Here is a 12,866-nt window from a genome sequence, read left to right on the forward strand (position 1 = left end):
ATGCAGAGACTGAATCACAGAAGAGGTAGAAACAAACAGAAAAGGAGGCAGAGAGACCTCCCACACCACCCCACCCCTGGTTCCATCTGCCTTTCTCCCTTCCTGCAGGTGAATCCAAACCCAAATTACTGGGGCCAGCTTTCCCCTCCCTAGAGCAGGCCAGGCCCAGCTCCTTCCCTGACCCATCAGCAGCCCAGTCACATTCCCACAGACTCCTCACCCAGGTCCGCTATGCAACACTGGAGGTTGCTTTTGACCAGGACGTTGCGGCTCTTCAGGTCCCGGTGGGCGATGGCCGGCTTGCCCTGGGTTCCAAAGATCTCCACATGAAGGTGGGCCAGGCCACAGGCAATGGAGTGGGCCAGCCTCAGGGCCAGGCCTCGGTCCAGTGGCTGCCTCTGCAGGAAGTCATATAAGGAGCCATGCTCATGGTAGTGGGTGATCAGCCACAGCTGGGTGCTGGAGTTGCGGGATGTCATGTCAGAAGCAATGAAGCCTGGGAGGAAGAAGGGAGTCAGGGTCACGACTGCACAGTGACAAGGACAGGGCTAGGCTTTGGAGATTGCCTCTTCTACCACAACACTAAAAGCAAGCAAGGGGTTGGCCTTTATGGGGTTTCCTAATACTAATCACTCACACGTCTATGGTATTCAAGAACATCCAAAGTGGCTTCCTCACAACAGCCCTTTTAGGTGGGCAGGACGAGGATTTATCTCTATTTTACACATGGTGGAACTAGGCCTAGAGAGTTAAGTATTTTGCCCAAAGCAACAAACGGCTAAGGGCAGCTAGGTGGCACAACAGATAGAGTGTTGGGCCCAGTCAGGAAGAATCATCTTCCACAGTTCAAATCTGGCTTCAAACACTGACTAGCTGTTTGACCCTGGGCAAGTCACTTAATCTGTTTGCCTCAGTTTCCTTATCTGTAAAATGAGCTGGAGAAGGAAGTGGCAAACCACTCTGGCATCTTTGCTAAGAAAACGCCAAATGGGGTCATGAGGAGTCAGACAGGCTAAAACAACTCAACAACAAACAGCTGGCGTCAGAACTCAGCCTTCCAAGACTGGGTAGTGTTCTTTCTGCTCCATTATAGGTGGGGTGTGTTTGTGTGTGTGTGCATGCTTGTGCTCATGTGTATGTGTGTGTGTGCATGTACGTATGTGTGTGCTGGGGTGGTGGTACCAGGGCTGGCCCGATCTGCTCACCAAGAACATTGTCATGTCTGAGTAGGACCGTATTGTAGATTTCAGTCTCCCGGAACCAGGACTGCTCATCTCTGGAGGAGAAGATTTTGACAGCCACACTCTCACCATGCCACAGGCCCCTCCACACTTCACCATAGCGGCCCTTGCCTGTGAGAGGGGTGAGAGGAAGGGGAGGATGGGAGAGTCTCATGCACGGGGCCACCCCACCCTTGAATAGACCCTCACCCAGATGCTTATCCTCTACCCTAACTCTGACCAGCCCTGGCCATATTTCAGACCTTAAACCAATTTCAGAGTCTAACCCTAGCCTCCTAATCTCCTTATCCCATTCCCCTCAACACCCACAGGGTAGTCCCTCTCTTGCCTCCCTCCCCCCCACAACAAACAAGATAGCCCCTCACTTACTTCCTCCCTCCCCAAAGGATGACCCCTCTTTTACTTCCCTCCTACCTCCTCTCTTGTCTCCCTCCCCCTTAACAGGATGAATCCTATCCTATTTTCCCTCTCTCTGTCCCCACCCCCACAGGGTGGCCCCTCTCTGTCCTTCCCACCCCAACACCACACAGGGTGGACCTTCTCTTACCTCCATCTTTCCCACCCCACCCCCACACAGGGCAGCCCCTCTTTTTCCTCCCTCTCTCCGTAGGATGGCCCCTCTCTCACCTCTCTTTCCCATCTAAAGTACAGGGTGGTCCTTCCCTTATCTCCTGTCCCCATGCACGTAAGGTACTCCTTGTTTGACTCCTTCCCCAGTCCCCAGCTCACCCACGCACTCCACCAGAGCTATTTGCCGAGCCACTGTCCGCTGGACCAGGAAGGGGAGGCCAGAGCCGCTGCCCGTAGTACAGTCACTGTCCAAAAGGTCCTGGGGTCATCAAGAAAAAGTGTAAAAGGAAAGCTTCCCCATCTTCTCATCTCACTGTCCCTTTTCTAGGAGTCTCCAGCCAAGTTTGGGCTCACGATGGGCTGGAAAGCACATAGCTGTCTGTCTCTCTGTACGTCTGACTGTCTTTCTTTGTGTCTGTGATTCTTATCTGACCCTCTCCCTTTGTCAGTCTCTCTGTGCCCATCTCTGTCTCTTCCTCGCTTTGTCAATATCTCCAACCATTTCTTTCTCTGCTTCTTTCTCCTTGTCTCACCATCTCTGGGCCTCCTTCACCGATACCTTCTCCCCTTGTCTGTGCGTCCCTGAAACTCTGAGGCCCTCACCCCCAGTGTGCTGTCCCCCAGCTCCGATGCCTTCAGGATGAGGCTGGATTCTCCCAGGTCACTGTGCAAGGCTCTCTGTTTCTCACGCCTCCGACTGAGGCGCCACAGGCCCAGGGCCCCCAGCCCCAGGAGGACCAGCAAAGCTAGCCCAGGGCCCAAGATCAGTGGCAGATGGTTAGTTTGATGGGGATCCTCTGGTGGGGCTGGTGAAAGTGGAGAAACAACTGAGGTCCACTTTCTGTAAGGAACTCATTCCCCAGGGGACCGGTCAAGACCCTACTCCATTCTAATAATTCTCTGTCCACTGGGCTCTGGGGAGCCCAAATTGGGTGTAGATAAATATGGATCGTAAGCCTTACTTTATCTCTTAGGGAGGGAAAGATACCTTATCTCAAGCCCAAGATGGACAGAGAACTAGGGTGGGTGGCCTACCTCCTTCCCACTCCCAGGGGACCCTTAGAAACCAGTGATGGTGGGAGTTTTTGGACTGGTGGATCAGGACAAAGTAGGCCAGATGCTCATGACTGAGTTAAAGGGTGGACAGAGTAGGCTGTATGTTAGGGGTGAAGGGGAACAGAGATGCTAGCTGGGTGGGGAGAGTGGCAATGCCCAGGGTTGTGGGCAGAAGATGAGACCCGCACTTGGTAGCGTCAGGGAGATGTTGAGGTTGCAGAGAGGCTGGTAGCAGCAGTAGTGGGCAAAGGCCTCGGTGGGCCGTCCGAGGCACGTCTCATGGTGGTGGTTACTGCAGCCCCGGGTCTCCCGGGGTTGTCCCCCCGCCTCTTTTATCAGCCACACAGTGCACCAAGACCCCTGGCACGTTGAAGACCCCTTGCAGTTGAAGTTCTCGCAGGCACAGGTCAAGAGAGAGTTGGGTGAGGACAGTGCCGAACCACCTGACAGACAGAAGGACAGAAGGGCCAGTTCAGGGACTTAGCATCTCAACTCCCAACGCAGGAAACTCCAAAACACACACCCTTGAAACTGAACCCAGGCTCCCATAGCAGAGGGACTCAGAGCCAACAGCTGCAAGGAGGACTGCCCTATTGTAATGCATCTCATATCCTTGGCTTGTCGCCCCAAAAGCCTCTTTCATAAATCCACACATTTATAGCTTGAAAGGACCTTACAGGCAGTAGAGCCTTACCAACCCCCTTACACAGAAGCGAGAAATGAGGCCCAGAGAAGTAGGCTGACTTAACCAGCCACATGAACAGAGTGGTCAAGTCAGGAATGGAACCCAGACCCTCTAATCCCAGCTCCCGCATTATTTCCATTGTATCACGGCTGCCTTCACATCTCTGAAGCATAGCTAGTCACTGTTCTGAGTCTCTGGCTTTTAGCAATCTAGCCCCTACTTTAGGCTTTTAAGGGTTTCTCTTGCCCCCATTCACCAACTGACTCCAAATATTCCTAGCACAACCCTGGAGAGGGTGGGGGAAGGAGAGAAAGGAACGGGTAGCGCCTTTCCTTCAGTATTGCCACCACCAGGCTCTGCCAGTCCCGTCCGGGCCTTCAGAGCTCTCATAGCTCACTCCCTCTTGGCTCTCTTTCCTCAGAAATCCCATACAAGGGCCCAAGAGCCATGGTTAAAACTATTCCCAAGTTAGACCAAACGACCTTGCCACTCCAGCCCCCCACGTGGGATTAAGTCTGGATCAAGGAGCAAGCGGAAAACAGCGAGGCATCCCAAGAGAGCTGGGCTATAGCCTTGCTCTTCCCTCTTTCCCACATTCACGGCTTTGGCTTCCATCATCTCCTTCATTCCCCTTGTCCGTTCATTTCCACAAACTCTGCCACTCCAACATTTCCCATCCATTCCATTCCCTCATCTACTCTATCCCAAGCCTCCTCCACTACTACCCCTCTCATCCGCTCCCTCTCTCATCTACTCGGTCAGGTCTTCCACTACCACCTCCCCCATCTACTTTATTTCTAATTGTAAAGACAGACCTCTACTCTTTATGATGGCTTACTCATTATCTAATAGACCTGTAGCCCCCAGATTCACCAGAGTTGTGGTATCTGGTAACTGATGTTAGCCCCTTTCTGGCCACTGCAGTGTCCAGAATTACCCCAGGGCTTCTCTGGCCTGGCAAGGAACAAAAATACTTCCTCTCGGACTCTGACTGAGACATGTAAGAGTAAGAGTTAAGAAAAGTTAAGAAGAGTTAAGAAAAGAGTTGTGTTAAGAAGTTAAGAGTTAAGAAAAAAATCAAAATCTACAGATTAAAGAAGACACAACATACAAACGAGATACAAGTTCAGCCAGGCAGCACAATAGTGAAGTGAGTAGAAGCCTGGGAGGCAGGAGACCCTGGCTTCTAATCCTACCTCTGTAGCTATATGACCTTCCTACTATGAACGCTGACTTCCTTAATCTGTAAAAATGGGATAAGTGATATTTGTACTGACTACCTCAAAGAGGTATTGTAGTGTTGTGAGGAGAGTGGTTTTTTAAGCCTCCATGAAGATGTGAGTTGGTTTTGGTGGATGAGACCTCTGATTTCATTGGCAGAAGGCAATCCAGTGAGGAAACTGCTTCTACCCATGCAGATCTGTACCTGTTCTTCAATTCTGAGCCTTGAAGGGTTATCTGGGGGCACCTTGAGACTTCATGAGATAGGTGCCCAGGGTCACACAGTGAGCATGTGTTAGAAGTGGGACTTGAACCCAGATCTTTTCTGACTCATACAAGCTGTTATTATTACCTAAAAAATGAGAGACTTAACCAGCCAATTGCTTTGAGACCTAAAATTCTGTGATTCTATGACTGGGTGACCTTTAAGGTCCCTTCTGCTGTGAATTCTAAGTTTATAAAGGTTATTAGCGCTGTTAGTTATAACCCTGTCTCAGCCCAGGTGAGGCTGATGGCAGCTACAAGGGGGAGAAATCATTAATTTCACTGGATCCAATGGTACAAGCTTATTAGAGCCTCACAAAAGGGTGATCTGAGGTGCATCTGTGAGAACTATCTCCTTTTCTTTCTTGACCATTTTTGGGCATTTCTTTATACCTCTGCCTTATCATTGATCCACTATCTCTCCCCTCTTCTACTGTCCCTCCTTCTACTAACCCATCCCCTTTGGCCACCCCACTTCATGATTCCTACAAGAGGTTCTCTCTTCCCACCCTTAATCTTTCAAATCCAGCCCAGATGCCACGACAAAGCTGAAGCAGCATCCCAAGATCCTACTTAGAAACTCCCTGGCCCTCCCTCTCTGCCCTGGCCCTGGATGGGTTTCAAGGTCCTACTCCCCCACCTCATAAAAACTCACCATCAGCTAGGCCCAGAGCCAGCAGCAGCACGAGTAGGTCCATCCCAGGGGAACTCAGGGCCTCCTCCTGGAGGGGGAATAGGAAAGAAGGGTGGTGAGATCTTATTCTTCCTCCTGGCGCCTCAGACACTGACCCTACATCCAGTCCTACATGGAGCCCCCTAAAATGCCCTTCCTACTCAGAATCCCTGGGAGTTGTGAGTGGTGAGTTTTGTTGTTTTTTTTTTTTTTTGCATGGGGGGTGGGGGGGGATGTCCTCCTCCCTTCCCATGCAGCTCACTCTGGGGAGTGGCTTTGTAAGGGAAGTCCGGGCCAACTTCCCCAGTGGAAACCAAAAGGCCTGGGAGGAGTAAAGGGTGTGTGTAGGGGGAGGGGGAGGGGAGAAGAGATGGAGTATCAGTGATTCAGAGTTATGAAAGCAGCTGATCCTCTTATGCCCCAGCCAGTGAGTCTAGAGCAGAGCCTGGTAAGACTGGGAACCAGTGCATTTTGAGATGTACAAAAGTCACTTCCTGATTCTCTTCGGACCCACTTTTCTCCTGTCCTGTGTTCCTCCTCCTGTGTTTACCCTGCCTGACTCCCTTGCCACTCTTCAAGCATCCCTTTTCGGCCCCTTCCCTGGTCATCCACCCTTGCTCTCCAGCTTCCCCTGTACCACCTTCTTCCCCACCCTTTCCAGCCCTGGCGGCCTGAAGCATAAACAGGCGACTGTCTCCACTTCCTGCCATTCACCGTCCCGCCAGGCTGGGAACAGGAATCAAGATTGTTTAGATTGGGGTCTGGATAGCGCACAGAGGAGTCACGAAAGCACTTGGGGGTGGGGGAAGGCACTGTAGCCAGATTCCTAGGATGGGCCAGGTTGCTGGAGTCCGAGGTAGGCCTGGGGCCAGCTATTCCCACTCCCACTCTTCATCAGAACATCAGGGTGAGAAAAACCCTAGAGATCATCACCCCTTCAGTTGACTGAGGCCCAGAGAGGAGGGAAAGTGATCTGATCAAAGTCATACAACAAGATCTTCTGACTCCCTCTTCAATCCCTTTTATACGCAGTGGAAATAGCAAATGACCTGGGTTTAAATCTCAGCTGCTATTTACCACCTGGGTGATCTTGAGAAAACTCCATTTCCTCATATGGAAAAAGAGGATGTTGGACTACATGACCGCTAAAGTCTCTTTCAGCTTTCAATCATATGATCTTGTGAATTAGGGTGAGAAACCAGAGGTTGGGCCTTCTGGGGACCCTCCAGGTCATAGGACCCCAGGATCCTAAATCTGGAAATGGACCTCAGGGCGCATCTTGATTTTACAATAGAAGGAATGTAGGGCATTTACGTGATTTGCCCGAGATAGGTAGCCAACATCAGAAGTATGAGTCTTGGAAGGAAACCACACCTGGGCTTCTCGTACCTCACCTCAGCCACCTGGCTGCTGAGAATTAAAGTGTAGCCTTCTCTGGATGCCCTCCCCTGACTCCTCTCTCCTTAGCGTATCTTTAGAAATAGCCTCTTTTCTTCTCCTGTGAAGAGATGAGGAGGAAGGGGGGCGGCCCTTGCTAAGGGAGAGAGAAGTGAAACAGTGTGACCCCGGCTGGCCAAGGGGTCGAAGGGTACAAGAGTGGTGGACCCAGCCCGGACTCTAACTCACTATCCCCTCCCGATTCAGAAACTATCCCAGTTCTTACTTGTCAAAGGCTTAATGCCGAAAGCCATTCCCCTATAAAAAGTGATCAAAGGATATGAATGAGCATTTTACAAAAGAAGAAATCTAAGCAATCAACAATCTCTATAAATATGCCCCAGTATTTGATATCCCATGTAATGAAATGAAAGCAGCTCAGAAGTTCTACCTCAGTCCGATCAGATTGTCAAAGATGACAAAAGAGGAAAATAGCAAATGTTGGAGAGGCTATGGGAAAAGAAGTACCCTGGGGCAGCTAGGTGGTGCAGCAGAAGGTCAGAAGGACCTGAGTTCAAAACCAGCCTCAGATACTTGACACTCACTGTATGACCCTGAACAACCATTGCCTCAAAACAAACAACAGCAACAAAAAACGGGCATCCTGATATATTCTTTGGGCAACTAATGAGTTGGTCCAGCTATTTTGGAAAGCAAGTTGGAATGGCATCCAAAAAGTCACTAACCTATGACTACCCTTTGATCCATTAGGATCTAGGATACCAGGTCTATGACCCAACAAAATAAAAGAAAGAGGAAGAGGACTCATATACACAAAATTGTGTATAGTTGCCTTTGTTCCAGCAACAAATAAATGGAAATAAAGGGGGTGCCCACCTATTGGGAAATGGCTAAACAATATTTATGGTATAATCAGTGTAATCAATGCTCAACTAGGCGGTTCAGTGGATAGAGTGCTGGGCCTAGAGTCAGGAACACTCAACATCCTCAATTCAAACCTGGCTTCAGACACTTACTAGCTATGTGACCCTGGCCAAGTCACTTAACCCTGTCTGCCTCAGTTTCCTCATTTGTAAAATAAGCTGGAGAAGGAAATGGCAAAATGCTCCAGTGTCTTTACCAAGAAGATCCCAAATGAGGTCGTGAAGAGTGTGACATGACTGAATAACAACAAAATGTAATCAAATGTTGCATTGTAAGAGATGATAAAATAGATGATTTTAGAGAAGACTAGGAAGACTAGTCCTAGAAGACTGGGCAGATCTGCTTGAGCGGATGCGAGGTGAAATGCTCAGAACCAGAAGAATAACTTTCACAATAACAACAAATTTGCAAAGCAAAACAAATTTGCCATACTCAAGAGCTCTGATCAGTGCAATACTCAACTATGATTCCAAAGGACTGATGATTGAAACATTGTTTACCCCCCATGACTCATGGCAGAGGCTAAGATGCAGATTTTCTGACATAGACAAAATAGGAATTTGTTTTGCTTGACAATATGTACAAGGGATTTGTTTTTCTCTTTCATTGGGGAATGGATGGGAGGTTGAGGGGTAATAGGGATAGGGTAGTGAAAGAAAGGAAGGAAGGAAAAGAAAGGAAAGAGGAAAAGAAAGAGAGAAAGAAAGAAAAGGAGGAAGAGAGAGATATGTTTTTTAAAATGCAGAGAAGAGAACAGAAGTTCGGAAAGGAGCACAAACGGGATAGCCTTGAAAGCTACAGGCTGAACTTAAAAGAAAGACAAGCTATATATAATAGAGACCTGTAGTTTCACTTACAATCCTCTTACTCTGTTCTATTATGAATATGGAAACACCCAATTTATTTAGTGTTTGTTAAGTTCAGAATAAAAATAAAATAAAATACCTACAGCAAGAAAACATGAATAGAAGGCAGCATGGTATCCATAGTTATGGGCAACTAGGTGGCATAGTGAATAAAGCTCTGAGCCTGGAGGTGGGAAGATCTGAGTTAAAATCCAGCCTCAGCCACGTACTAGCTGTGCGACCCTGGGCAAGTTCCTTAACCCTGTTGCCTCAGTTTCCTCATCTGTAAAATGAGCTGGAGAAGGAAATGGCAAACCACTCCAGTATCTCCGCCAAGAAGGGTCAGACATGACTGAAAACAACTGAGCAACAGCGACAAAAAAATGGCTCAGTGAAGACTAGGATTCTTACCCTGGCTAGGTCTAGTACATAGTAGGTCCCTTAATAAATACTTGTTTCCCTTTAAGTCTCAACTAAAAAATCCCACCTTCTACAGGAAGTCTTCCCCAACTCTTCTTAATTCCAGCTCTTTCCCTTCAGTTAATTATTTCCTTTTTATCCTAAAGCTCGAAGATTGGACCACAACAGGTCTCTGCCCAGGCTCTACTTAATGGCTGTATTTTGGGCCCTCCTGGCTTAGAGTGAGTGTCAGTGGTAACTGCTTCTCTTTGGAAGAGCAATCCTGAGGGTCTTCCCCTCTCAGCTGGTTTTTTTTCCTTTTTTACTAATTAAAGGGGCCATCCCCTGACTCACTTCTTAAAGAGGCCTAGTCACTGAATGGGTGTTACCTCAAAGTGAGTACATGAAAAGGCCTTAGCCTGAAAGAGCCAGGGTCTCCCATTGCATCCTGGGCCATCTCCAGTCATCCTGATGGCTTTGGAAGAGAAAGTGAGGCTGGTGACCTTGCACAGCCCTCCCTCACTCAAATCAACGTCAACTGAGAGTCATGTCATCCTTTCCCTGGTGCCACGGTCCTCCTCGAAAACCAAGGACAAACACAACAATAATTCCAGCTCTTTCCCTTCAGTTAATTATGTCCTTTTTATCCTGTAGATAGCTCCAACAACAACAACAGCTCCCTTGGTATATATTTGTTTGCTTGTTATCTCTCCTCCATTAGATTGTAATTTCCTTGAGGACAGGGACTATCTTTTACCTCTTTTTGTATCCCCAGCACATAACTCAGTGTCTGGCCTATAGGAGGCCCTTAATAAATGTTTAATGATTGATCGTCCTTATCTCTTGGCCTCACTGCCCTCATCCGTTTGGAGGCAATACTCCAACTGCGGCACAGAGTTATTAAGTCATAGGATGTAGATCTGGAAAGGACTTTATCAACCACCTGTTCCAAACCCAACAATTTACAGATGAGGACACTGAGGCCCAGAGTGGGAAAGGGATGTACCAGTAAGAAGCAGAGCCAGGAATTGACCCCAGTAGTCTTTACACTATACCACAATGTCTCTTAGCTAAAGGAATGAATGAATCTTATTGAAAACTATACAAAGGAATGTATGATGAATTATAATTATGGACTGACACTGCAGCAAGAGGAATGGAGATTCAACAGGGAGACTTTCTTTGAGGTAGTCCAAGTATGTCCTGGGAACTGACCCAGCAGTCCCAAGTAGTAGGAGAGGATTTCCTCTGTGTGTAGGAAAAGAAGGGACCTTCTGCATGGAGAATGAAGTGAAGCAGGCTAACCCTGAATGCAGCAGGCACTCCCCACACTGGGGGCAGTTCCAGTCTTCCTGGTTGTGCTGGGGGCCTCTGTTTCCTCCTGGCCTCACCCTACCCCCACCTCAGGCCAGCAGCTGAAGGAGGAAATGGAACCTAGAGCTGTACCTTCATCTTCAGTTATATCTCCCAGACCTGCATTTTCTTATCATTACACTCTCAGAGGATAGACTCAAGAGACAGCTTTCAGGTGGGGTGGAGGATGGGACAGCTTTAGGGTCCTCAACCAAAGGATGCTCACCTAGAAGAGAAGGGCCATCATCTACCTGGGATGTGTGCTATGACCCCATGATTGCGGCCTTTCTACGGAGGTGGAGGGGAGTCTGGGTGAAGCTAGAGCCATGGATTGTTAGAGCCAGAAGGAACCTTAGATGTTACCTAGCCGAACTCCCTTGTTTTGGGGAGGGGTGGGGGTAGTTATATAAAATTAGAGAAGGGAAGTCATTTGCTTACAGCCCCCAGCTAGTAAATGCAGAGCTGGGACTCAGCATTTGAGCAAGTCAAAAACTTCAAGGAAAGATTAGGGAATTGGAGGTGGGAGTGTTAAGCCCGGAAGTGGGATGTAACCTGATAGTGGTATTAGGGTGTGTGTAGATACGTAAAGATGGTTAGGGCTATATCTCAGTGTGTTTCACATGTGTGCATGTGTGTGCCATATGTGTGCTTGTATGTATCTCCATGTGTTTCACATGTGCATGTGAGGTATGTGCTTGCATGTGAGTGTACACGCATGTGCAGAAGTTGCTAAAACTGCCCAGCAAAGGTTCCGGAGAGTGAACCTTATTAGATGTTCTTGGTGGAAAAAACACCAGACTTGGAGTCAGAAGCCCTAGGTTAAGATGCTGACTTGAAGAACTATGGGCCACATGAGTCTGGGCAAGTTATTTTCCTTTTCCTAGGACTAGTTTCCTCAGCTGCACAATGATTATAGCCATATTTGCACGCCTCATGTCCTGGTGTTGTAGTAAGAAAAGGTTTGTAAATCTACAAGCACTATTCTCCCACACCTCATACTCCCCCTGCCACCCTGGCCAGCCTGGCTATTAAATATTTACTAGCACACCTCTACATTACTCTATAAACAAGCTTGACTCAGTAGGACTATAGTAGAAGGCTCAGAGAATAAAGTCATCACCAGACGTGAGGCTAATCAATATAATCAAATGATAATAATGAACAGTAACAATACCTTGCATTTACATGGCACTTTAAGGTTGCTTTACATCTCATATCTCATTTGAGCCCCACAACAGGTCGGGGGTGGGGGGGGGAGGATATTATGATCCTGGGGATAGGAGACTTGGGTAAGGGGATTTGAAGTAGATCTCAGAGAAGGCTACCAGGCTCAGATTGGTCTTATGCCAAAAGCTAAACAGGAAAAAGCTATATTTCAGAGACTATATAACTGAAACAGACCAGACAAGGCCAGGCCTGAATGTCTAATCCTTTTATAACAGTTACATTCCAAACCCCTCTTCTTCCCACCCCTGGGACTTCAACCTTTGAGAACTGACATTTTTTTTTTAAATGCTTCATACCTCTAACAATCAAAAGCCCACCCACCTCTAGTTTTTGTCTGCCTGAAGGGGTGAACGGGGCCTGGATCTAGGTCTTCCATGATGACACCTCTCCTTCCCACCCTTCTGCCCAATCCCTTTGTGCTTTTAGCCACTATCAGAAGCACCAGGAAATAGTGGAAAGACCACTGGACTTCCAATCAGAAGGCTGGGGTTCGAGATCTGATTCAGATACGTAGACAGTAGATAAGTAGCCTAATCTTTCTGAGCTTCAGATTTCTCCTCTGTAAAATGGAGATAAGCCACTTCAAAGGTCTGTTTGTTGGACAAGGCCTGTAGCTTCTCTCAATATCAGTTTTACGATTAGTGGTTAGAGTTCTGAGTCTTGGGGGTTGAAGAGCCTGCCTGTTCTCTTGTTTGCCCCGTCTCTCTTGGTCAGATTGGGAACTTTCAGTGGGCAGGAATCCTAAAATGAGAGAGTAAGATGAGATAATCTCTCTAAAGTCCTTTCCAATCGTAAACCTAACATCAAATTAAATGCATTAAGCACCTACTAAGTGTAAGACATTGTGAGTGCAAAATATACACAGATGAATCAGTACCAAAGAATTTGAGGAAGGGGAGCGCACTAACTAGGGAGCTCAGGAAAGGCTTTCTGTAAGAAACAGGACCTGAGCTCAGCCAGTTGGTTGGTACCCATCGAGAGAGTTGATTGTTAAATTTTCAATGTGACCA

The 12,866-nt window shown here is 47.9% G+C and overlaps 1 protein-coding gene across 2 annotated transcripts in view; it reads right to left on the reverse strand.

The window, feature by feature from the left end:
• The window catches only part of ACVRL1 (activin A receptor like type 1), a 28,622-nt gene that overhangs the window by 11,676 nt on the left and 4,080 nt on the right, over positions 1-12,866 (reverse strand). The window contains exons 1-6 of one of the 2 annotated variants that reach the window (XR_005010512.1): positions 5,693-5,858; positions 3,056-3,310; positions 2,415-2,617; positions 1,971-2,070; positions 1,206-1,352; positions 221-496 (exon numbers count right to left, since the gene is read on the reverse strand). Coding sequence is in view for 1 of the 2 variants with exons in the window: in XM_036761551.1 (XP_036617446.1) it covers positions 221-496; positions 1,206-1,352; positions 1,971-2,070; positions 2,415-2,617; positions 3,056-3,310; positions 5,693-5,735 (1,024 nt within the window). In the remaining variant the exon portion in view is untranslated. Of the gene's footprint in view, positions 1-220; positions 497-1,205; positions 1,353-1,970; positions 2,071-2,414; positions 2,618-3,055; positions 3,311-5,692; positions 5,859-12,866 lie in introns of those variants that run through there. The other variant, XM_036761551.1, reaches the window with a different exon arrangement.

Source organism: Trichosurus vulpecula, chromosome 5 (genome assembly GCF_011100635.1).
Source record: "Trichosurus vulpecula isolate mTriVul1 chromosome 5, mTriVul1.pri, whole genome shotgun sequence".
NCBI classification, from domain to species: Eukaryota; Metazoa; Chordata; class Mammalia; order Diprotodontia; family Phalangeridae; genus Trichosurus; species Trichosurus vulpecula.